The following is a 26,192-nucleotide window of genomic DNA, read 5'->3' as shown; positions in this document are numbered from 1 at the left end:
AACTACATCTAGTGGCTAGAGGCCAGGATGATCCCTAATTTTCCCTGATGCATAGGAAAGCTCCCAGATGTCCCACTGAGATTGGAAAGCTAATGGCTGCAAGGGCTGGTTGGTGGCTTCACTTCCAGGAGCTGTGTGACTCTGGCAGGTTCTCTAACAGCTCTGTGCCTTGGTTTCCTGATAGAGTTTCCTTTTGAATCTTAAATGATAGCTTGGTCTGGAACTTCCTAGTAGAGTAGCTATAATTTGAGATTTGATAGGGGGGTTGACAATTTGTGTGTGTGTGTGTGTGTGTGTGTGTGTGTGTGTGTGTTTCATATGCACATATGTGTGCATGTGCTTGAAAGCCAGAGATCAACTTTGGGCATCACTCTTTAGGTGCTGTCCACCTGGTTTTTGAGACAGGGTCTCTCATTGTCCTGGAGTTTTAAGATTCAGCTAGGCTGGGGACGGGGGCAGTGAGCTCTCGAGTTCCAGCAGTCTCTGCCTCCCCAGTGCTGGGACCACAAGGTATGTAGTCTTGGCATTTTGAAGGGATCCTAACATAGTTTCCCTAGGTGGAAAGGTTAATGGCATGTGAGTGTAGAATATAATAGAGAGGGAACATGGGGACTAGAATCACTGACACAGTCTGTTATGCCCAACAGGCTTAGTAAGAAAACAAGGCCAGGGTCTAGCTGGGACTACAATGGCAGAGACTTGTTTCTTGTCTTCCTATTTTTTAGTTTCATTTCTGTTGTGGTGGGAAAAAATATTGACTGAAAGGAACTTAGAGGAGGAAAGGGTTTATTTAACTTACACGTTTAGGTCACCAGCCCATTCTAGTTTCATCCTGGATCATACATTCTGACCCAAAGCAGCTTGGTGAGGAAAGGGTTTTCTTGGCTTACAAATCTAGGTCACAATACATCACTGAAGGAAGTCAGAGCACGAACTCAAGGCAGAGACCTAAAGAGGTTTTAAAAGGGGGGTTGGGAGTGGGGGAATAACATTGTCTGCTGCCTCAATCTCCCACTCATCTAGCTTTCTGCTTGTTTGTTTTCTTTGTTTTGTTTTTCAAGACAGGATTTCTCTGTGTGGCCCTAGCTGTTCTAGAACTCACTTTGTAGACCAGACTGGCCTTGATTCTCCTGCCTCTGCCTCCCATGCTGGAACTAAAGGTGTGTGTGTGTGTGTGTGTGTGTGTGTGTGTGTGTGTGTTTGTGTGTGCCACCACACCCAGCTTCATCTAGCCTTCAGATATTGCCAAAATCCACTCAGTTAAGGATGGTTCTAGCCATGGTGGGCTTGGCTCTTTTACAGTAATTAATAATAAAGATAATTCCCCACAGACATGCCCATAGACTAATTCTACCTACACAATTCCTCAATTGGGGTTCTACCATCAATGACTCTAGGGTGTATCAAGTTGACAGTTGAGGTTGAATGTGGGCAAGTCCATTATTTCAAGAAGTCAAGGCAGGAACCTAAACATCATATTTATAATCAAGAGCAGACAGAAAACAAACATATAGATCATTGTTTACTTGATGCTCAGTACTCAACTCATTTCATTTTCTCTTTCACAGTGGGCCTAGGGAGTGGTGTCACCCACAGTGGACTAGGTCATTTTACATCAATTAGCAGTCATGACAATTCCTGACAATCCTTAGGCTAATCTGGTCTAGATAATTGCTCAATTAAGACTCTTTCCAGGTAATTTTAGGTTGTATCAAGTTATCCATTAAATCTAAGTAGCATAGTCATCTATCTGTTCATCCATCTACCTACCGTCTATAGATACCTGACAACCATAATCTTTTGTTAACATCAAATAATAAGAAAAGTGGAGTTCTTAAAAAAAAATTAGTCTCCTGCTGACTTCTCATCCCTTTACAAATGAGCAGTGTTCCCTTTCTCCTTCGAAATCATCATCTTTCAAGGCTTCCCCAATAAAATGGGTTAGCTTTTTAAATACTTTATTCACATGGCAGTGTACCCTTAGAGTTTCCCATAATAAAACATCACTATTACAGCTTTTTTTTCAGAATGAAGATAGCCTTTTAAAAATATATTTAATTTTTTTTACTTACTCACTTTACATCCTGCTCACTACACCCTCCCTGTCACCCCCCACACACAGTCCTTTCCCCATGCCCTTTTCCTTCTTCTCTGAGTGAGTGGGGGCCTCCCTGGATATCCCCCTACTCTGGCACTTCAAGTCTCTGTGGATAGCCTTTTTTTTAAATTCTGCATATAAAATGTTCTGTGTTGTTTTGTTTTATTGTTTACTTATTTATCCACTTTATATCCTGATCCCTGCCTCTCCTCCCAGTCCCTCTTCCACAGTCCATTCCCTCATCCTTTCTCCCCTTCTCCTCTGAGAAAGTAGAGCCCTGCTCCCACCCTATATCCCCCAATCCTGGCACATCAAGCCTCTGCAAGGCTAGGTTCTTCTTTCCCCACTGAGGTCAGACAAGGCAACCAAGTTAGGGAGGTGGATTTCACAAACAAGCAACAGCTTTTGGGATAGCCCTCACTCCAGTTGTTTGGGACCCACATGAAGACCGAGCTGTACATCTGCTACATGTATAGGGGGGCCTAGGTCCAGCCTCTGTATGCTCTTTAGTTGGTGGTCAGTCTCTGAGAGGTGATTTATTTATAACTAAGAAATATCTAACTTCCTACTTCCCATTCTTCCCCCTTCAAATCATCAGGTTAGCATTTTGATGAATGTCTATCCATGTTCCTATGTGTTGATGAGATAAGTTTGTTGTATAATAAAAACATGAACATTAATTTCCAGTGAATTTTCATGAGTAAAGATACTCTTTACTTGTTGAGTTTAATATTTGCTGTAATTTTAATATAAACCTCCCACAAATCCATGTGCTAGTAATAAGAGATGGGGCCTTTGGGAGTAAGCAGTCTTTAGGATGCAGCCCTTACCAGTGAGATTAGTGTCCTTGCTAAGAGATCCAAAGAGCCACCTAGCTCCTTCCTACTGTCCCTGGTAAACGCACAATAGGGAGGCCAGTTCATGAACTGGAAGGTAGTGATTCACCACACACTGACTCTTCTGCTTCCTTGACCTTGGATTTCCAACCCTGAAAACCATAAGAAATAAATATCTGTTGTTTATAAGCCAACCAGTCTGTGGTATTTTGTTACAACTCCTGGAATAGACTACCATCGGCCCACTGTTTTGGCAAGAGGAGCGTGTAAGTCTAGATGGATTTACATAGAAGAGCAAAATAAACCAGAAAAGCCTAGAAGCTACCAGAACGAGGGAATATGGGACTGCCCAAGGAATTGGATTACTGAGGCTGCTGAAGACAGCATCACAGGCTGTGTGGCTTAAATGACAAAAATGCATGTGTTCCTAATTCTGGAAGGTCTAAGTCTGAAGTCAGGGCATCTGGTCCTCTGGTCCTCTGGAAGTCTCAGGGACAACACTTTGTTGCCTCATGCTAGCTTTTCAAAGTTGTCAGCAGTCCTTGAAAGGTTCGGGTTTATAGACTATTATTTACATCTTTGATTCCTTTGTCATTCATATTTATTCTCTCTCTCTCTCTCTCTCTCTCTCTCTCTCTCTCGTATGTGTATGTGCATATGTATATGAATAGTTTCCTCTTACTAAGATCCACTCCATTGTCATGTGACCTCAGCTCAATGACCATACAAAGACCCTATTTCCATGTCAACTCACCTTCAAAGGTTGACAAGGACCACAGGTAACAGGACTCAGATCTTTAACCTATGCTTTGGAGGAACACGATTGAGCCCAGGTTAGGCAGAAGGCCCAGGGTAAAGGATGGAGGAAGAGGATCGAGCCAGTGACGCATTCTCTGACATGAAACAAAGAAGAGCCCCAAATGATTCTGAAAATAGAGACATGAGACCTGCTTCCCCCCAAAGCCCCTGCCTGTATTTTTATTAACTTCTAAGTACTTAAAAGCTCTGAGATTCATAAGAGCAAGCTGCCCATCAGCTCCTTCAAGTCCCTTCCCCACTGGCACATGTAGCTGGCAGCTTCCACATGGACTCCACCAGCCTGGCTACAGTATCCTGTTTTCTGCTCCTTGCCAGATTTCTGGTTGGTTGCCACCTAATTCCTTTGAGCCTGGACTAATTTCTTGCAGTCCTCAGGAAGCGTTGCTAATTCTTGAGTCTTCCCATCTGGCCGGTCCATCCCCACCCTCTGTAGAGCATGCACATTTCCTATCATTTATACTTGCCGCAAGATGGTGTTATCATGAACCTTAAAACACAGAGAGAGCCCTGATGGTCAGATCTCCCTCCCTCCCTTTTGCTGATTTGCAGCTCCCTGGGTTCCTGTGTCCTAGATTGTACACCAAAGCTTATGTGTATAGAAGCCGAGTAGAAAGGGTCCTGGGGAGTATAGAGACAACCCATATAAAAGCTGGACTTTCTCTGCTGGCTCGCATATAGATCAGAATGTCTGGAGCCTTCCCAGGCCTGGCTAAGAACAGATATGGATGTGATGGACCAGGCTGTGACCCAAGTCAGCATGATCGTCCCTTTTGCCAACTTAGAAGCTGTAGAACAAGGAATAGTTGCAAAATCTCACTGAAGCAGCTGAGAATAATGAGGTTCCTGCTCATTAGCTGAGGTCCCAGGCAAAGCCCTGCCAGAATCCGTTCTTGCTACTGCAAGGCCTTACATAGTTGAAGGAATTATGACACTTCTCCAGTGGTTCAGAGTAACTCAGGCTTGGGCCCCCTGCCTCTTGACATTGCTTCACGCCCTCAGTAATCCCCAGCAATGTGCCATCTGTCCTGTCCTTTCCATTTAATTATCTGTCATCCTCAATTTCCCTAGAGTACTGACAGCCACTTCTAAGACATACCTGGGTCCAAGAGCTCATATAAAAGTTTAAGAGGGAGATAAAAAGAAACCCCAGCGAGAGTCTCCAGCGCCAACTTGTTTGAGACTGTCAGAGATCCTGCGAAGGCATGGAAGGCACAGGACTTGGACTCTGCGGGATAGCACGGACAGAAGAAAGCAGTGATGGGCTGGTGAGGGAGTGACTATAGTCTTTTACCAATGCTTAGCTCTGGTGCCACTTCATGTCTCTATGTTCCAGCCGCAGAACTGGTTGCAAACTTTATCATTTTGTCCCAGTGTTAAAGCCATATTGGTGGTAAAATAACACAGATCAATAGAAAGCAGGCAGTAAAGAAGACCTCCTGGATCACTTAGTGCAGAAGATAGAGGTGGCTGTGAGCCAGGCTCTGTGGACGTCAGAGATTAGGCAATCAAGGGCAGGGCCTTTGTCTCAGTCCCAAAAGGCCATAAGGGCATCTGTTCTGCAGCAAATGGGATTCTTCCATGTAGAAAAAAAAAGCAAAAAACAAAAGATCTCCATCAGCTACCTTCTTAGCTGACCACTGCTTTTCTCTACAGTTCATAGACAGCAACTCCAGAGAATCTGATGAGGCCATTCTTCCTGGATTCCCAACCTTAAGATCAGTTCCTGCCACAGTAACACAGAGTTCACTAATAGGAGGGAATTTGATCATAAGAAAAGAGAAAAGAGGATACTGGAAGATAAAATAAAATCCACAACACTTTTCCTGCTACCTGGAGAACCTTTAAATCTCTGTTCGTAAAGAATTCCTACTTCTTTTTCAAGATTTAAGCCTTTCTATACACATTTACCCAGACCTACCCCAGGAAGAGCTGGACACTTTTTTTTTTAAAGGCATGTAGCCCTGGCTGTTATGGAACTCACTCTGAAGATATGTGTGCCTTAAACACACAGAAATGTTATGCGTCTGCCTGGGGTTAAAGGTGTGCACCACCAATGCCTGCCCCTTGAACTGAACACCCTTTGGGTCACCTTAGTGTCTTGTCCACACCTTTGTCGTGGCATTTGCATTTGATTTGTTTGTTTGTCATACATTGGATGTGAGACCCTTACAAGGTCACAGGCATTTCTTCAAACATTCATACGAGTATACATGTATTTTGACGATAGTCATTCCCTCCCTCTTACTCCCCTGCCTGTTATTCACTTTCCCAAAGCCAGACAACCTTGCTTCTGCTTTCCCATGTCTCATGATTATGTGCATCTATGTGAAATCTATGATCCTCTAATTAAAGAAAACACATGGCTCATACTTGTCTTTCCAAGTCTCACTTACTTTGCTTAAGATAATTCCGGTTGAGCTCATGTTCCTGCAAATGACCTAGTTTTGTTCTTGCCTGTGGCTGAGTAAAGCTCCCTTGTGCGTTTATCTGTTGATGACACCTAGACTGATCTGTAAATTGGCTATTATCTGAGCACAAATGTGTTTGATATCTGTTTGGTATTTCCATACACAGATTCTTCCTGGGCTGTCATTCTATAATCTGGGATTATGCTTCTGTCATCTTGGTATCTTGGAAATATCTGGGGACCAGAGCCTTGGATGTTTGGGAGACATGAAGGATGTCCATCCCCTGGCTGAACAGAGAAACCAGAGTCCTGGGTTTAAGAGAAGCAGCTACCTGCTACCAGTCACTAGTCTCTGTACAGTCCTTGGAGTTTTAACAGGGGAGCCTGTGCATTCTATGGCCGTACCTGCAGACTGTAGCACATGCCTGGCCAGCCCTGATACCTCACTTGGGGGGAAGTTCTACCCTTCACTCACTGGATGTGAGGATCTTGAGAGGTCAGGGGAGATCAATTTGAGTTCCTTGGGATTAAATTTCTCTTGTTGGGGCTGGTATTCCTCCATAAACACTGAACCCGTGTCACTATGAAACAGCCCATAGGTATGAGGGCCACATACTATTGTCTGGAAACCCTACTCATCACAGTTCATTTCTTCTCTGTGACCACAAGGAAGAACTCCTTCCTCTTCACAATGGCCATTCCTCCCCCATGTTTATTTATTCATTTCTTCTTATGTACGCTCTCATTATCGCCCTCTTCTGGCCTCTGTGAGTACTGTATCCACACATACAACTCGGATCCATTCCACTCCCCACAGACACATAATTAAAAATAAAAATTAAATCTCTTCTTTAAAACACTATTCTAGTCTTACAAGCTGGCCTGGGCACTCTTCCTATACAGTGAGGTTTGACTATATTTTCTAGATCGTGTCCCTATTATGAATTCTTCAAACATCTAAAGAAGCTAGGAAGAGAGCCAGCATGAGACTTCTGACTGTGTCCTCAAGGTGGCCTTACCCCTGACAAGACACTGAGTCCACTGCCATTATTGTCTACAAGGGAGGCCAGGAAGAGGTCCTGCCTAACTACCTGGCCCCTCTCTGTACAGCAAAACAGAGTGAAAGCAAAAGGCAACACCTGATAAGATAGACCAGAGGAAATGTGGGGCAAACATAGTTATGTGCCTTTAAAAAAATGCACCTAGTAAAAATATTACCACACTTGATAGGAAAAGGGCTGTGTGTCCTTATTGTATAGAGGACCTGTGAGGAAGCAGAGTGGAGAACCACAGTTTCAAAATGGAGAAAGATGTGAGCAGAGTCATGTAAGAAAGGCAAAGCAAACGATTAATTTTTAAAAATACAAAGTCAAATAACGGAGACACGCATGGCGTCTTTGGAGGGATGCGACTCGGCAAGTTGAAACAGTCATTGTTCGAGAAACTGCAGTGCTATGGGACCTGATGGCTACAGGCCTGTCACTCCAGGTACTTGAGAGATTAAGGCAGGAAAACAAGTTCAAGGCCAGCCTAGGCTACAGGGGGAATTCAAGAGCAGCCTGGATACCTTAGTGAGATGCTGTCACAAAGGAAGAAAAAAGTGTGGCTGAGGGACATAGCTCAATGGTAAGGCATGCACAAGCTCTGGATTAAGTTCCCAGTATTGCAAAGAACAACGAAACAAAACACTCCATGCTGCTGGCAAAGATGCTGGGAGATGGAAATCAGGGGGAAAATGAGCCTTAAAACCACCGTGGCGCAGAGGGGTGCCCTTCAGGGCATTGTGAGGGGATTACCAAAGGAAGACATCAGAGTGCTCATCTAGAATGTGACAAAACCCTGAATATGATTAGCAGCAACGATGAAAAGGAGGGACTGGAAGAAAAGGAGACAGAGGAAGAGGAGGAGAAGAGGGAAAAGAAAGGGGACACTGGGAGAGAAGAGCTAGGGGAGGGGAGAGGGAGGGAACAAGGAGACAAAAAGGGAAGAAAGGAAAAAGAAATTTTGTTTTTGAGGGTATTTTGGTCGTAGAGGAACTATTCATATCATTGCATTATGTAGAAAATCCCAGGGTCATAATGGCTAGAAAGCATGAAATCAATTACGTGTATGACTACATGCTGTATACAGTAAAATAAATAGTTGGATCAAAATGTATAAAAAGATTGTTAGGAATTTTCTCTGCATTTTGTAAAATCTCTGGCAATTTGTTTACTTCTTCATGCATTCCACGAGTCTTTTGGTAAATCGTATAAAACGTAGAAAACGGTTCTGTTGCAAGTAAGTGCCTCTGATCGCCATCAAATCCTCCCTTCATTCTTCTGTCCCAGTTGCTCTCATTCCAAGATTCTAACTTTAACTTTCCTACACTAAGGCTGAGCATTCCCACAAACACATTGTAAGTCAGACTCCTGAAGACAGGCCGCAGACTGCTCTGGGTAACCTGTGGAGATGAGTGACCCTTTAGCAGAAAACACCCTTGCATTTGCTTTGACAGGAGCAGATGATATTCACAGTCATCTCCACCACACCTACCCTTCACATACCTGCCCTAGAAATGTCAAACACTAGGCTATCTGTTGAGAGGCGCAGTCAGCATGACCTGAGACACATCTGCACGGTGCACGTTCTTTTTGTCTGTCCTCAGTGGGAGCAAGTCCTTCCCCTCTGAGAGTTATTTTAGCTTATATTTGAATTATTTTAAAGAGACAATACTTCTGTGAAGTTAAGGATATGACTCCAGATGAGACAGACAGACCAATGACACCATGTTGAGTGTCCACCCTCTGCCCACTGTGAGGCTGGTTTTCTCCTGTGTCTTAGAAGTAAGGAGAACAAAAATAAGTTGGCCTTTGACCTTTTGAATGGAACGTGGTAAAACTGCCAAGAGCCAGGATGTGGTGAACTGGAGAACCAATGATAAAGTTCAAAGGCAACTTTCCTGTTCATCAGCTTTGTGGTTCAAGGGAGTTAAATTCTCAGAGCAGCAGTCTTCTCAGCTATAAAGTGGGGAAGGGATAGCCCAGCCCTCCCCCAGCTCTGTTCATTCATTGGGTCCCAGTCTTCAGAGGGGCCCAACAGAGAACCTGTGTTACATGCAGTCTGCTACTTTTCAGAGGTTGCCATTTAGAAGGCACAAGGGCATTTTGGTCAGACTTCTACAAGGAGGAAGTCTGGGTACCAGACAGTTGACAGCTATAGAGCTAACCCTTCCACTTACTTGCAACATGTCTCTTTGAGCAAATTATGTATGTATCTTCCTGCATTTTAGGATGTACCTCTGAGAAATGGGAGCTGATAGCATCCACACACAAGGGAATACATATATTCTGCATGTCACTCAGAACGTTGTAAAAAGTTATTACATATCCTAGTTGTTTGAGACGTTTTCCCTGGTTATTAAAAAAAAAATGGGAATCTAGGAAACAGACTAAAACCCAAACATAAGAAAGTACCTGTTCTTTTCAGTTCATTCAGTTTGTATTTGTGTAGCTGTGAGTTTTGGCTAGCCCTTTCCGCTCTCCCCTCCCCTGCCCTCTCACCGGAGAGCTCCTTTGGATGGCAGATACATGGGGTCAGGTCTATAACCAGCAAGCCTTGGTTATACTACCACGGGTAATAGTATTGTTCCCTCTCTCGGCAGGTCCTTCAAACCGGACTTCATTCTTGTCCGACAGCATGCCTACAGCATGGCCCTGGCTGAGGACTACCGGAGCCTAGTCATCGGCCTCCAGTATGGAGGACTTCCTTCTGTCAACTCTCTCTACTCCGTATATAACTTCTGCAGCAAGCCTTGGGTGGTAGGTGATATAGATCAGCCCATCTGGAGGGAACTGGGAAGCATGAGGTGGTCCTGTAATGGCTCCATTTCCCCAAAACAGAACCTCAGCAAGGAAGAAAATCTTATTTAAACAACTGAACAAACAACGTGACCCCAGACCTTCAGGGAATTGCAGCCTTGCAAATATGTGTAACGCATTATGATACAGGATCGTGTTATGGGAATGTTAATCTTGCTGAAGTAGAGTTCAGTTGTTACAATGCTGGGCTCAGTCTCCACTGCTTTGTAAACCAGATGTGGTGGTGGACACCTGTAATCCCAGCACTTAGGAGATGGAGGCAGGTGGATCAGACAGGGACGTGTTGGCCATGTACTAAGAGTTCTAAGCTAGCCCAGGCTATGTAAGACCCTGACTCAAGCAAAAACAAACACATATCACTGTGGGGTTTTTTTTAACATTCTAGCATAATTTTCTCCCTGTTGCTCTTCAACATTAGCAAACACTTATTGAATGGTAGAAAACTGTGAGAGGTACCCACGACATCAGTACAACTGATGCTGACTTCATTCCTCTGTCCTGGAAAGGAAAAGGTTTACTTTCAGACTGAATAAGAAACTCTAGGATCTTAGGTCTAGTGGGTGGTGAAATCAGAACTCTGAAGCCCTCTTTCTCCATCTCAGCACTCACTTTCTCCCCATGGATTCACTAGTCTCAACCGTTCATTTGCTTTACTCAAGTTTCCATTCAAACATCATCAGAAATACAGGGTCTTCCTCAGACACCAGCCCCCCCTCCATTCTCTCAAATACTCTCCATCCCTAACTCCATTCTGTTACCCCACAAATAGGTCTGCATCTAAACGACGCCATTCCTTCAGATACCATCTATCTCCTTTAATACGAGCAATGCGGACACACATACACACACGGCATCCGAGCGTCTGCTGCTTGATGTCCTATTCCACCGGAACAGTCTATTAACAAATATGACAACTGTGTCATCAGTTCTGATACATTCCTTGATACCTCGGGGAGAGAAGACAAAGAAAGCTCAGCGGTGAAGAGAAAACGCTATGAAATGCCTCAGCCTTCTGGTCCACCCTGTTTGGCTGCCTATCTGTTATCACCTGGGAGAGACGGGCACTGATTAGTCTGGACTCTGGAGCTAGTTTGCCCAGGGCCAAGTTCTTCCATTTAATGTATGCCCTCAAGAAATTTCATTAACCTCTCTGAACTTAGCGTCCTTATTTTTAAAAGAATACTAATAATAGGCCCTTCCTGGCTTTCAGTAGGGGCATGTAAAGTTTTTGTAGTGGAGACTGGTACACAGCATAGCCATGAGAGACGGTGACAGTTGTTGCCTCTTACCTATGGACTATGTCTCTGCTGGGATGGCACTCTGTATTTGTTGAATGACTCCTTGAGTTAATTTAATTTAATACACGTGGATAGTCTTGGCTGCGGTCATCCTGGCTTTGGTGTCTTTATGTCATCAGACTCATGGGATCTATGAATTGAGTACCATGAGAAGGAAACACGCCATAGTTTTGATATCAGCAGCTTTACTAGCATTCACCATGTCCTGTACTCAGCCCCAATATGCACATCCTAATAAGCAGGTATCTCTACTGTACAAAAGAGGAAATGAGGCCCACAAAGCTGGCAGTAAGTGCTCTAGCTCTTCCCCGGAACCCGTGAGCTCAGCTCTAAGTTGCACACCCTCCCTGAACTCCAGCTTCCATATCTATAAAACGAAGGATACCCACAAACATCATTTCTCACATTTCTGACGTTCTCCAAGAATGACTCTGTGCTGCACTTGGGCTATTTCTCAAGAGGGCACAGGAACCCAGTGTAGAGCAGGAATTTCCTCAGCTTTTTTGTCTTTCTGGCCAAGATCTTAGCACTTGCCTGAAGCAAAACGTGGCTCTTCTGCTCACCAGAAACCTGTTTGGAGAGTCCAAGTTGTTGTTCTGGTATCTGCTTGTAATTTTCCTTTGCCTTCTGAGTGAATAAGATCCTTTTAAAGCTCACGAGGACCACCCTTTGCCTGCTTCTGAGGCTACCACCATGGCAGCCGCTGAAGGCCTTCAGAAACAGTGTTCTCTTCAACCACACAAAGCAACCTTTATTTTATAGCACAGGTCCAAGGAGCCACCCTGATGCTCCCTGTCCTCCTCTATGTCCCACATCCCCCATGCTTCCCACTAGCACTACCATAACATCTCAACCTTGTACTGTACAAATTAAGAAAGTGACATTCAGAAACCTACAGTGATCCCTGCCCCTCCAGGTCTCGTAGCTAGCACATAATAGTAAATAAATTCTTAAATTTGGATGACAGAGTCTGGGCTCAGAGAGAGTATCATGAAGTGCCTACAATGCTGTCCTACCTAGAAAGATAGACATTGCAGGCAGAGGGATGGCAGGTCTCCGAAAGGCTATCTTTCGGGCAAGGACCTTGTGTGAAATGGCTGAGAATGCAATTAGGCACTTGTAAAATGTGGTTGAACTGTAGCCAGTTACCTGCTAGGTCAGGGGCAAGGCACAGTGGGTAAAAGAGAAGTGATATATAACTAAGGAGGGTGAATTTTAATCCTAATGCTGGAAACGTTTCTAGAACTTAACGCAGGGTGGCCATTTGAAGGCCAGGGTCAAGTGGGTGCCAGGACCCTAGTGAGAAACCCTGGCTGACTAATGATCTCTCCTTTTCTCTCCCAGTTCTCTCAGCTCATTAAGATCTTCCATTCCTTGGGTCCTGAGAAGTTTCCACTAGTGGAGCAAACATTTTTCCCCAACCACAAGCCAATGGTGAGTGCCTTTTTAATTCTGCTCATCTTTATAATGCAGAATGACCTTACATGTCTATCTCCTAAGTCTCTTTGGGCAGCTCTGGCCTTGCTTCCTGGTTATCTGGACTCCACATAGGAGCCTTCACATCCTGTGCTTGTGGGAATGTCTAGTGTTCCTCAAAGAACCTTGAGGAAGGTTCAACCTCTCCAGGGTAAATTCAGACAGTAGGACAAGTGACAAAGGTACTTGGCATTCTATGAAACTCTGTTAATTGTTAATTGCCAAGGCACATTTTGAGCTGGCATCCTGGAACCAGAAGCAGACTATAAAGGAAAAAGGCATTTTGATGGTAAAATATTTTCTCCAGTGCATTTTTCCTGGGACCTGGTTTCCACTGTAATTTTAACAAAAACTGTGATACTTCATTTGAGCTAATTATTAAAGAGCAATGTGCTACATGTTTGATTTCCTTTCCTTGGAGTGTATCTCTGGGAGTCGATTGGGGCCGAGCTGAGAATATGTGGCTTCACTACCTATTTGGAAGGTTTAAGACTAATATCTTTCTTCATGAGTTGGAGAGTTCTGTGTCCACAGCTAAAATTTTGGTAGAAGTATTCTGAGCCCTTGGACTCAGCCTACAACATGTCTGTTTATGTGATTGGTGCATGGTCACTGAATTTGCTCATGCAGGGAGTAGGTGTCAGGAAACGAGAGTAGGGTGTACCCACCATAGCTAGAGACTGTGGTTGGATTGTAGAATCCCAGGCTCCAGCTGCTGAGCTGGACAGGCCTCTTTGAAGGCACTGTCAGGTAGGGCTACAGGCTTCAGTGGGAGCAACCTAGCCAGTCAGAGGCTCTCACTGATTGTCTACCTACTGTATCCATGACCCATCAGTCACAGGATCAAGGATGTCTGGTTGGTGTAACTGTAGGTAAACCTCAATTCTCAATGTAGCTAAAATGAAAGCAGCCAGATTAGTAATGAACTTTCTAGGTGTCTGTCAGGGTCTTTCCGGAGAGGATTAGCAGAGCCACATTCCAAGTGGGTCTTTTAGCACCATCTATGGAGTGAAGGCCCAGGTGGGATAAAAGGGGATGGAGGAAAGCTGGGCTCAGGCATTCTCTTGTACTTCTGGTCTACCATAGTGAAAGCTGCTGGTCCTACCATGGCCTCCTGGATACAGGGAACCAAAGCTTCCGAAAAACCAGGAGCCAAAACAAAATAAATCATTCCCACTGTTATTTCTGCCTGGTATTTGGTTACAACAATGGCAAAATCTGACTACAGAACATTTGTAAATATTCTAAGAAAATTCAGGATTTGTCTTCAAAGTAGTTAGTGATTAACCACAACCCAGTCTACTGACTAGATTTTAGACAAGAATTTAATCTCCTGAGAGCAATAGAGCCATATACCAGTTTGTTGAGAGTCTGTGCAAATGTGTATATAACATTATGCCTGGCATATGGTGGGTGCTCAGAGTGGAGGACATTTCAAACAGGGGCAAAGACTATGACCTAGCAAGCAGGGCCTCACAGTTAGATGGGTGATGTGCAGTGGACTGGAGCTCACTGAGAACTGGGAGGAGCTCTCCAGCTGTCCTAGGGACTCAGAAATTCCTGGCAATGCCAACTAAGAACTTCACTCATGATTTCAGTTAGACCATTGACATTGTCAAGTGTGATTGCCTACAAGCTTACACTCAGTCTTCCACCTGGGATTCTCAGGAAGAAAATAAAGTCTCGGGACTATACCACCCATTGGCGATTTAGATAGAGATAACTCAAACACTGGATCTTGCCAGTAGAATGGGGGAGTACAGTTTGGGCTGGATTAGCAGGCATAAGGAGTTAAGGATACCTCTCCTGAAATCTGTTGCAAAAAGGGGTTTAACTGAGATAGCCCAAGCTATAGACATGGGTGGAAGGAGATTGTGTGCAGGGGTCAGACAGGCAGAATCTGCTTGCAAGATCCTCTCTGATATCAATTATAACCTCCCAAAACAGGACACAAGAAGGCGAGAGACAGCAGGTGTGTGATAGAAATAAAACCACTTTACTGTTTAGAATAAAGGACACACTATAAAAAGTGAACATTATGCAACATTACAAGACAATATACATTCACAGAATATAAAATTCATAAATAACATGGAGGAAAACTGTAAACAGTGCTACAAAATTTAGCAACAAATACATTCCATCTAGATGGGGTTTTTCTCTGGCTGGTGTCTCTTCATCACTACTGGGCTTCAGCACAGCTGACTTGCTAGAGGAAAGGTAGACAGAGAATCTAAGGTATCCCTGTCCCCAGAGCATGGTCATTTCCTCAGGCCCACTCCTCCTCAATCCAAACAGCTAACTTAGATCTACTAAGACCACTCTCTCCTGCCTGCTCCCATTTCATTGTGTTTCCACCATTAGACTCTTTTTTTTTTTTTAAGTTTCTCTGATCCAAATACTGAAGTGATATTTTTAACTTTAAGTAGCTGGGAGCCAAGTACCTAAATGGCACCTTGATGTGAGGCAGGAAAGAGTAATGCCTCCTGAACTCACATTCTCTCCCAGACCAATCTATCCCCAAAAGTCACTGTGTCCTTTATCGTTTAAGAAGCACAGCACGAAGCAGTGTTTATATGGCAGAGCTAGGACTGGAGAAAGTAGATACTGGGGTCTCCTTAAGCTCCACATTCTGGCTGTAGAAGAAGGCTAGCCTGGGTACCAAGGGCCTGTGCAGAGGAATGCCTTGGTTGGGAAGCAGAAAAGATTCCTGGATGAGACAGAGAGAGCATGGAGTCACAGTTGCCATGGCCCGGACTGCAGAAACCATGGCTTCCTGGTTGAGTAGGAGAAAGGTCTTGGAAAGTGGGTGACAGATGACCCAGGGATAGTTGATACAGGACAAGGACATCAGTGTACTTTTGATTTTTTGTTTTGTTTTGTTTTTGCTCTTTTTTCTTCTCCTTCCTACCCTTAGGATTCCATGGGGAGGAGGCTGGAGGAGTCTGTTTCTAGTACCTTCCGTTTCCTTGAATCTCCATTCTAGCTGAGTGCTTGCATCCCAGTGTTCTGCCCTCCATTCTACTGTAGAATTTGAATCAGAAAAAAATGGCATGTGGGTTTTATTTTTTTCTTTCTTTTCTTCTCTTAGATACAGTGTACACACGACAGCCTACACATGGCACATGATTTAGCAAAATAAAACATTCACGATATGATTGAAATATCAAAGTGTCTCAGCTACATAAATGACTTTAAATTATACAGTAAGTGAACAGGTGAAATAAACAAAGCTATAGCTTATTGAAAGCTCAAAAACCGCTCTCCGATGATGTGACTTTACAAAAGACCCTTCCTTGCCCAGGACTTCTTGCCAAGACCTCAACAGCCAACTGGGGCCATTGGTTCTGCCAATTGGTTTTATCATCAGGTTAACTTCAGGTGCCTTATACTCAGGCCTCACCTGAAGTCTGTCTATGTAAGAAGGTGATGACACAGGGATTGAGAATGGCCAGAGACCTCTTGGAGAAGATGCTGGGGTGTGCATACGGGACAGCACTTGAGCAGGGTAGATGAGGAGCTCCATATTAGGAGACTCTGAGGTTGAAATAGACAACTTCAAACAGGAAGTCAGAGGTTCACCTCTTAAGAACCACTGGCTTGCTGACCTCAGCTCCTTATGCTGCACACCTTGGAAAGGGTTGTGTCTTCTGCTCCCTGTCAGCACAGGGGAAAGATTTCTGGGAATGAAATTAACTAAGAGGAAACTTGACACCCATCTCCTGAACTGTCTTCCTGCCCTGCTATTCTACCAAACACCTGGACAAAGCAGTGGTATGTGTGTGGGGGGCTGGGAGCAGACTAGAACTTGTCTTTTTTTTTTTCTCTCTCTCTCTCTCTACTTATAATTGGCAACCGTGCTTCCTAAAGTGGAATGAAAAAGGTATGATACTGATAGAGGATAAATACCCATAATTTGAAAAGAGACAGAGGGTATTGTGTTAAATGTCACCACCTTACCAGTTCCAACTCTGTGCAGTAAACTCTCACCTACTATTGGCATTGCAAGGTTGACACTAAAACTTAAAATAATCTTATTTAATAGGAAACTTTATACTATAGTTTTTATTTTAAAACAAAAATACAATACAACAAAGGCCTACAGTTGTACGGCAGAGCCTGGCTCCCTCAGTAACCAACCATGTTCATTCTGTGAGATGACCACCTCAGGAGGTGACGTTCACCCACTACTGAGTTGGGGAAGAAGTATATGCTGTCCCCACATCCAGGAGAGGAGTCATTTCACGGATGTAGGATGATGTGCAACTGTCCCTTTCATGAGAAGGCCCCTAACCTAACACTCACACTCCCCTGCCATCAGCTGGCCAGTAAGGCAATTAAGTGAAGGGTACCTCGAACACAAAGCAGAAAGAAGAAAGGAGATGAAGGGTCAGATAACCCCGGTTATAGGGACAAGAGGGTGCTGAGTGTGGTCTGAGTTTCAAATTTTAATGCAGATAAAAAAAAAAGTCAACTTGGAATGTCACAATTTTCCATCAAACAACAACAAAAGAAAAGAGATTAAACTATTTGCATATTTAACAGCATTGAATAGAATTCTGTGTCCTATAAAAAAATTAGCTCATAATCCCCTGTGGGTATATGCAAATGTATATATAAACATGTCCCCCTAGATGAGCTAAACACTACTTTGGAAATAATATTCTCTACCCAAATCTACTTGACTATATCTGTGGATCGTGTCAGGTGTGTGATTCTCCAGCTTACATGTTGGCAGGCTTCCAGCCAAACTTCCCCAAGAATTCCCAGGAGACTGTCTCACAGGAGGCAGGAGAGGAAAGACGCTCATCTCAACCCTTTGTCTGAGGTTTTGTACAGACAGCCAGCTCGCCAGCTGAACCCAGGCAGATGTTTAAGCCTCTGCCAACTCAAAAAGTTCTGTTACTCTTGAATGCTTGTTCCAGAATCTGAAACATCAGGTCAATCCAAATATCACAGGGCCGAGAAACTGTGTGACCCACTCCTACAGTCTGTCTCCTTTCTCCCTCACTCTGACATGCAGACATAGACAGATTGTCTGATTCAGACACACAGTTGTATATCCTCTGTGTATAAGTCTGTTCAAATACCTGGCGTCTGTCTACTTGCTGCCCTTGACTGATCGGGAAACAGTTGGACTTCTGCCAACTTCCTTATCCATGTTTCCTGTGTACTGGGATGAAGAAGTGTATATGGAAGTGGGTCTAGGATGTGGTCAAGAGAGAAAGAAGAAAGAAGAGTAGCTATTAAATGCCCCAATGGGATAGATTTTTCAATTTTTGTTTTCCTAAAAAAATATAGATTATATATCCTGAAGAAGAGGTGTATATATGTCTCATTCTTTCTGGCTTGGCACCAGAGATCCCCAGTTGGAAATGGGTGATGTCAAAACCAAAAAGAAGGTAAGTAGGGGCAGGGCCAGGAAGGTATTTCCAAATCAACTCCATAGACAACAGAGACTTTAAGTGTCCCCAGTGCTAAATTTGCAAGAAAACAGGCACTAATTTCATTGTCATCATCTGGGAAGAGTTAGTGTCCGGGGACGCTCAGCGGGATGGGAAGGAGGTGAGGTGGGGCAGGTCTGGGCTCAGGGGTCTGTGGCGTTGCTGATGCTCTTGTCTGGGGGGGGCCCATCCTCGGTACCAGCTGCAGTAGCCACCCTTCTGCCGGATACAGGCGTAGTGTTTGGACTGATAGCCAGGGTACCCAAAATTGGAGAGCATGTCAGTCCAGAGACACTCATTCTTGGAAGTCACAAAGCAAGGCAGGTAGTAGCAGGACTTGATCTGTAATGACACACAAGCCACAGTGAGGGGACTGCACTATGACAGGCCCAACCTGGATTCAAACCTTTAATGATGCCAGAACAATTACACTAGCTACTAGCTCATACCATTGAGAATCTACTGGGCACCAAACACATGAGATTGTTATGGGGATTAGGGGAGAGAGTGATTCAGCTCCGTCTCATGGCATTGTATGTGGGGAAGGGACAGGACCTGGTTGACGAGAGGTCTTGGACAGCAGCTGATGTCAGTAGGCCTCAGCCAACCTGCCCATTTGGGCAGGGACCCCAGTGAGTCAGCTGTCAGAGTGAACCCACTTACAACAGCTTGGCAGAATCCTTCACTGAAAGTTCTTGTACCTGTCATTGATTGGCCTTGAACAGCAGGGAGGGTCCGGGATGCTGAAGAGCCCTCAAAACCCAGCAGCTGCCAAGAAGGCACCATCCAGGCAGTGAATACAGAACAAAGGCATTCTTCAGAGCTTTCTTGCCTGCCTTGCCCCAGGACAGCATTCCTTACCACCCCTGCACCACGCCCAACAGGCTGTCTGTCCCAGCAAAACAGGAACTAAAACTTCCAGATTGACAGGCGCTCCTAGAACTCACCTTGCAATTGCAACCCAGATGGTAGCGGTAATTGAGGCCCTTGCGCTGGGACAGTGTGAGGTGGTCCCACCTCTCCACAAAGTTGCACAGTCCTGTGTACACTTTGCCTTCATACACGCGCCCTGAAATAGAACAGGAGGCATTCTGTTAGATCTCTAGACTGTCAGGGACAGACACTGACCCTGGGCTTGAGACACCTTCCCCCAACACCTTCAGGCATGAACTCTGGCCCTGTTTTCCAGATGGTAATGGAGTGTGAGATAATTAAGCTGAAGTTCTCAAAGGCACCGGGTCTTATAATTCCTTAAGAGATTTGGGTGTTGTCATTACTCCAATGACAACCTAAAGATCAGACCGTCATATAAGACAGACCTAACAGATTGACTGCCAAGAGCTGTAGAAGAGGCAACCTATTTCTCTTAGGTGCAAGCTGAGATACCACAAAACCAGGACACAACCAGATACACAATATAGACACAGGCTGCCAGGCAGGACTGGGTAAGCAAGCCAGACCCTTCACCTCTGGAGCCACATGTCTGCGACCCTCAGGATGTCCCTGACTCAAGCTTTGGCAGACCCACCAGAGCAGAAGAGCGGTGCCTGTGTGCTCCTGAGGACTCTTACCTGTCAGTAGGTACTGGTATTTGTTGACTTCTAGCTTAAGGCCACAAAGACTTTCAGAGGCTTCCGTGTGAATGTACTGCACATGGGGCATCTTACTGAAGCCTCGGTACATCTGTGGGCAAAAGGAACAGGATCATGAGAGACAGCCCAAGATCCAATCAGCATGCTGCTGTGTGGTGTATGAGTTTCTGATTCCCCTGTGCAGCCAGACAGTGGTAGGCTATGAACCTGGACACCACAGGAGGCCATCTGTTCTTTTCCCTGAGCCAGGATGATGTCTTCCTATCCAGCCATGTGCATATGCACCTGCCCCACACCACTCCTCTACCTACACTTCTACACATCACAGATTCCAGGCAGGTACTATGAAAAGCTCCCAGGGCAAGTTCCAAGGGGACCACCAGCCAGAAAGCTGGTCTTTATATGCTATTTTCAGTGATAGGCTGGTATATACCACAATGTTCTTACAGGATTCTCACAAAGGCCCTGAGAGAAGGTACTAAGAACTCCATTTTTTAGATGGGGACACTAATAGAAATTCTATTTGGCTAGAGGAGGGTGAACTCAGGCCGGCCATTGTCTTAAGTTCTTATTTTTCTGAGCTTCTGGGGTGACACCGAGTTTATTTACTTAAGGTGAAGCCCATACACATGGATGTAAAAAAAAAAAGCGTAACTTCTTAATTAAGGATATCATTATTACTAGGTTAAACCATGTAAAATTCATCTACAGCATGACTGAATGGAGTGGCTGCCCCTCAGTAACATTTGAAGCACAAGACAGTAAGTTTCACTGACAATGTGTCAAAGGCAGTATGGCAGGAGAGTGGACAGAGAGCAGGGATGTTGGTAACCTTACTATGATATGTAGAACGACCTCAGCTACAGAGTTATATGGGCCCAGGGTTAGTGACACTGAGGGTAGGTTCCTGCTAGAATATCTAGCCACTGAATGCCTAGGACCTCAGATGCAGGAAGGAGCCTTGATCTCACTTTACAAGGTTCAAGCCTGAACCTTAGCAGGGCAAAGGTTGTCTAAAGACACACAATTGGTAAACAGCGGGGCACAAAGTCCAAGCAAGATAACCCATAGTCTGTGAACTTAAGGATCATCTGTCACTATCTCTCCTTGCAGCCTTTGAAGCTTAGGACCCAGGATTTCTGCAGCAGCAGAGGCGTCTTCCATCTGTAGCTCTTGTGGGTCCTGTGTCACGATGTTCCCTGAGAACCTGGCTTTGTAACATTAACAGAGGCTGAGCACACTCTGTGACTCTAGAATGAGTCCATGTGAGCTACACAAGCTCCAAACTACTGAGGCCACACTGTCAGCTGTGAGCCGAGGAAGAGGAAAGGTGGAAGGGGACACTAAGGCCTGGCCTGATCCTTACCTCTCTAAGGGCTTTGAATGTCTGGTTGTCACTAGTCCTACACTAAGAGCTATGCAATAGAACAATTCCTTAGCATGCATTATTAGTTACCCAGGTCATTAATACAAGCCAGTGTGCCCCATTAATGCCTCACAAATACCCATCTAGGCCTGATGGGCTGGCTTTTGTTTTGTTGTTGTTATTTTGTTTGTCCTCATCTTATAACAGGCAATTGATTAGCGGAAGCAGGTGATCCACAGGGCACAAGCCTGTCTGTTCACAATCTAAAGAGAGCCAGGCCTCTACTTGGTTACAGAGTGTACTGTCCTGATGCCATAGACACCTTCTGAACCCTTCTGTTACACTAGGGCTTTGCAACCAAACAAGTAACAGAACATGGGGTTCAGTTACACCATGGGGGAGCACGGCTGGTGGGTCAGACCAGAATGATGACATGTTTGATGCTGGACAATACCACTCTGGCTCCACAGGAAACACATTTAAGACTCCTGACTGTGCACTTCCATCACCATGGCCTGCAAAGAACAAGACACACTGACTCCCGTGCCTGGTAAACTGCTCATGCTGTTTCAGGTGTTGGTAAATATTTCCACTAAGTGCTTAGTGGATGACAACACAGTAGGTCTCAGCAAAGACTAGATAAGAATCTTGCACCGTAAGAGTCTCGGGCATTGGAGGACAATGGCTCCCCGAGGCCTGCAGGTCAAGGGGTCTTGCAGCTGGAGGAAACCCTGCTGGTGCGTATTTGCTTCAACAACCACTAAGGGAAGGGCCCAGCACATTCCAACTGCCTAGCAGATCTGTCCTGCCCCCAGTTAGGACAAGCAAAGCACAGGACCAGCACATGTTCCCCTGGGATCCTCCTGGGACCAACTGGGACATAATGTCCCCCACGTGCTGTCCCTTGCAGCCTGCCTGAAAGCATGTCTGTGCTGCACAAACAATAGCTCTGGCAAAACAATCTGCTTTCCCATAGTCCTGATGGGAGATAAGGCCCCCACAAATGACAGAGGCCACTTCTGGAAACTTCCACCTTTGCACCACAACTCGGTCCCAACTAATCTCTAAGTATGGGTTTATTATAAGCTCCTACAATGTTCTTAAAGCCTTCCCTCCTCCCCCACACTGTGAGGTCTGTGTACATTCAAGGCACGCCTGAGAGAAGGAAGGAAGGCAATGTGTCTGTCTTTAGAGGTCAGATAGCCTGTCTTTCTCGTGTCCTCTGATCTCTAAGTTCCTTCAGTCCTGTTCCAGGATTGCCAGGCTTCCATATCTGACCCTCTGGGGTGGACTAATCCGATATAGCAAACCTCCAAGGGGCCAGTGCCAGCCTCCGCAGCTTGAATCCCAACACTTCTAATACACCCTTTGCAGGTTGCACACCAATAGTCACCTGTTAGATCACATACCAGCAAACCCATCCTGGCCTTTAAGTCACTGCTGAGGGAACTAGACATGAGCAGGTGAGGGGAACCTCCACAGTGGGTGGAAATGAATAGTCTGCCTGCAGGCCTCGTACTTTGTTAATCTCCTTGTCCTCCAAGACCCTATAGTCAGCCACCTTCTAGTCCTACACTCTTGCCTCTTACATAACTTCCAAGAGTTTGTGGCCTCAGCACTAAGAAAATAAATGTGAGGCTCTTTCACAAATGTGGCATGAGGCTAATTTGTATAGACTTAGCAGATCATTTGGGGCATAGAATATGATCAATAAATGTTGCTTACTGAAGTCATCTAATAATTGTGACAAGCATATCCTTTTCTCCCCATCTTACAGCCCAATCAGTACTAAGCACAGGGGGGCTGAAGAGGACTGGGGTGAATAGGCAGACTCCAGTGCCTATCCAGTACCTGCTCTGACATGCAGGCAGATGGTCCCTCTAGATAAAAAGGCATTATAGATAAAAAGGTTATGTGCATCATAACACAGGGCTGGGAAAAGAACCAAAATTAATGAAAGACGTCAGCTACGGCTAATGAGGAAAGCCAGATAGCAGGGCAATTTGGGAGTCATGGCCACCTCACCAACTCTTACAACCTTCCCTCCTCCAAAGAAGCTCCTGTTACACCTTTTGCAGGCTGCCCATCAAGAGCCACTTATGCTTAGGAAAGGTCCCCTAATGCCTCAACTTGAGACTGGCATCTGCCCTTAATTAAATGCATGACTCTGGCCATACCACTTCCCACTGAACCTAATCAGGAATAAGTGAAAGATGACCATACTGAACACCCTATGAACCCAGCTGAGGAACAGTGAACAGAGAGTCTGAGCAGGCTAGCCTGGGAGTGGCTGCTGGCAGGCTGGTGGATGAAAGTTATGTAGCCTCCAAACAACTCGAACTAGTGAGTGTGACAACAACCAAGGACTTTCTGCTGACAGAAAGGCCTCTGGTAACTGGGCTTCTAAGCCCTGAAGGCAGGAAGGAAGGCAAGCCAGTTTAGAAATTCCTGCCTCCCAGCTATTTTTCTGCAGTAACCTCAAAGTTTCTGACAATGGAGGCTGCTGCCTTGTAAGCAGAGGAGGGGCCTCTCCTGTGGTCAGATGCTCTGGCTTTCCTTCCCCACTGCCAGAGGTTGCAAAATGGGGCTTGGGGTCCTTAATACTCTCCTGGCTTGCCACCTCCACCCATTCCTGGCCTCCTGGCTGTCTGAAAACATAAGCTGCTCTCATGACCAAGCTCAGGCAGCCAAGGGCAACTGGCCAGGGCTGACTCTGAACATTACATAACCAAGAGCCTGGGAGTGTTTCCAGAATTGAAGACAGAGAGCAACAGGTTCCACAGAATTAGTGCATCTAACCACAGACCTCAGGAGGGAATAAAGAGGCCTGAAGGTCAGCCTCTAGGAGAGCTGGGCTCCACCTAGGAATGAGTCACCCTCACTCCCAGGAGGAGTCCAACCTGAGCCTGAACACTGCTCTCCTCTGAGGATGTTTTTCAGACCTGTGGATCTCACCTCCATGTCTTTCCTTAGATGGGAAGTGTTCTCCAAGTTCTGCCTGTTCTGTGTCAGAACAGCCCACCCCAGTATCCGAAGCTTCAAAGATCAGCAGTGAGTAAAAGGGCAGGTGGTTCACAACCATCTAGTTGTGATTAGTCAGTGCATGTATCTTCTCCCCTCATATGATTACTATCCTAAAGTAGCAAACTGCCTCATGGATTTACAGGCTGCAGACGCAGAGATCTTCGTATAGCCAGGCACTTAAAAGGCACAGGGGTAGAGGAACAGCTGAGTTATTCAAGCTGAAGCACCAGTCCTTAATACCACTTAGGCAAAAGTAAGGACATACTTTCAGCAGCTACTACTGGCGCCTGCTTAGAAAGGACACTACCAGTTAGGATGCTTGAACAATGAGGGGTATAGGGTGTTAAGCCCCACCCCACACTACCAGCAGATGTCCTGGGAAAGCACTAGGCCAAGGTCAATGAGATCTTTAGGAGTAGCCACAGGACCAGGACATGGGTTTTCCGGGTTTCCTTAGGATAGACTTCCCTGGGAGGATTAGAAACTTTAATGTGCTGGTGAATGGTCTGATGATGTGAATGTGTTTAGCAGACATTCCTAATGAAATATATCATGCAGGAAGACAAGCAGAGCTTGGAAATAGAGAATAAGTGTGCTCAACACTTATTCAGTGGAAAGACTGGAGGAATGGATACCTCCCATATCGTCTTAGTGATTGCACTGGCTCTGTGAGTACAACATGGCTCACCTCACAAGGGCTCTTGGGGACCATGTGGTCCAATATGAGGATCTCAGAGGTGTTAAACAGGCCAAAGAAGGGCAGTGACTGGACTGAGGTCTCACAGTCATCAGGTAACATAGCTATGTGCTGTCTGATTCCAAGGCTCAGCTTCCCAACAAAGACCTGTGAGAATTCCTAACTCTACCTGTGCTGGCTTTGGAACAAGTAGCCACCACGTCTTCCTGCTGCCTCAGCAGCCCCCTGGAGCTGGCTGAGGATTCTACACGGAGCAAACACACATTCCAGTTCCAACCATTTGACCTCCCTTGGCCAGGATTCTTCTGGCAAACCCCCCAAATCTCTCCTGGGGCCAGTGATGATGTCACTCACCTTCATCTGCTTAATAGTGTAGACCAGAGTGCCAAAGGGCCCCTCCTTCACCAGCTTCTTTCCCACCACTTTGGCCCGGATCACTGGAGAGAGAGAGAGAGCAAGACAGAGAGGGAGGGGTTTAGGTAGGGCTGAACCACACCTGGAAGGAGCATCGTTGATCCCCTGTCTCATCAGGGGCTCCTCATGTCCTGGCTCATCCACAGGGATGTGGTGAACTCCAGCTCTCTTAGCACCACAAGTCAGCATTCTGTTTGTACCACAATACACAGCTCTACGCAAGGAACTGCAGCCAAGTCTAGGTCTGAGGGGACCTAATGAATGGTCTCCATCCCAGCTGCACAGTTGTAATCCAAGATACGAAGGAAAGTTTAATTCCAGCTTCCTATCCCTAAAACAAAATCCACAGTAGTCCATATTCTCTGAGCTGAAGCAATTAGGTGAAATGAAGCCTGCGAAACATACCCTTTGCTTTTGACATAGCTTCACTGGATAAATGCTATTAGAACCATCATCCTTTAGCACTAAAAATGGAAGGATCGCTGCAACAGGCACACTCAGTGCACACCTACCATACTCGTCATTATCAGTCATTACTTTCTCAACTGCCGCCCACAAACAATGTCTATTGTCTCCAGACATGGAGAGAATCGGCAGTGTCTGGCACTCCCTGGGGAGACTTTTCTCATTGATGAGGAGGAATTGACCGAGATGATTAAGACACTGTTCCATCTGTGTCTACTAGACTGTTTGTAAAAAGACACCTCTTCCCTCCAAAGTAGTCTCCAGGGTTCTTTTAAAGGAGCTTCACAGAGCAATCAATCAGGTATTGAGAGGGGCTAATCATCATGTGTGTGTGTGTGTGGGAGGGAGGGGGGAGATCACCTAATTATAGCAGCTTGTAAGAGGCAGGAGCTGCTG

At 45.4% G+C, this 26,192-nt stretch overlaps 2 protein-coding genes across 5 annotated transcripts in view; one reads left to right on the top strand and one right to left on the bottom strand.

Annotated features, from left to right (window-relative positions):
- Positions 1 to 26,192, top strand: part of Syn3 (synapsin III) — a 426,170-nt gene that overhangs the window by 134,139 nt on the left and 265,839 nt on the right. For all 4 annotated transcript variants that reach the window (XM_076919818.1, XM_076919816.1, XM_076919817.1 and 1 more), the window contains 2 exons: positions 9,804 to 9,960; positions 12,663 to 12,752. In XM_076919818.1, coding sequence (XP_076775933.1) covers positions 9,804 to 9,960; positions 12,663 to 12,752 — 247 coding nt within the window. The remainder of the gene's footprint in view (positions 1 to 9,803; positions 9,961 to 12,662; positions 12,753 to 26,192) is intronic.
- The window catches only part of Timp3 (TIMP metallopeptidase inhibitor 3), a 49,069-nt gene continuing 37,646 nt past the window's right edge, over positions 14,770 to 26,192 (bottom strand). The window contains 5 exon segments of the mRNA XM_076919825.1: positions 14,770 to 18,420; positions 18,422 to 18,580; positions 19,186 to 19,307; positions 19,810 to 19,921; positions 25,272 to 25,354. Of these exon segments, the coding sequence (XP_076775940.1) occupies positions 18,382 to 18,420; positions 18,422 to 18,580; positions 19,186 to 19,307; positions 19,810 to 19,921; positions 25,272 to 25,354 (515 nt within the window). The 3' untranslated portion in view covers positions 14,770 to 18,381.

The sequence above is a fragment of the Arvicanthis niloticus genome, chromosome 22, assembly GCF_011762505.2.
Source record: "Arvicanthis niloticus isolate mArvNil1 chromosome 22, mArvNil1.pat.X, whole genome shotgun sequence".
In the NCBI taxonomy this organism is placed as follows: domain Eukaryota; kingdom Metazoa; phylum Chordata; class Mammalia; order Rodentia; family Muridae; genus Arvicanthis; species Arvicanthis niloticus.
The sequence above is the reverse complement of the archived record's forward strand: the minus strand, read 5'-3'. Positions and strand labels throughout refer to the sequence as shown.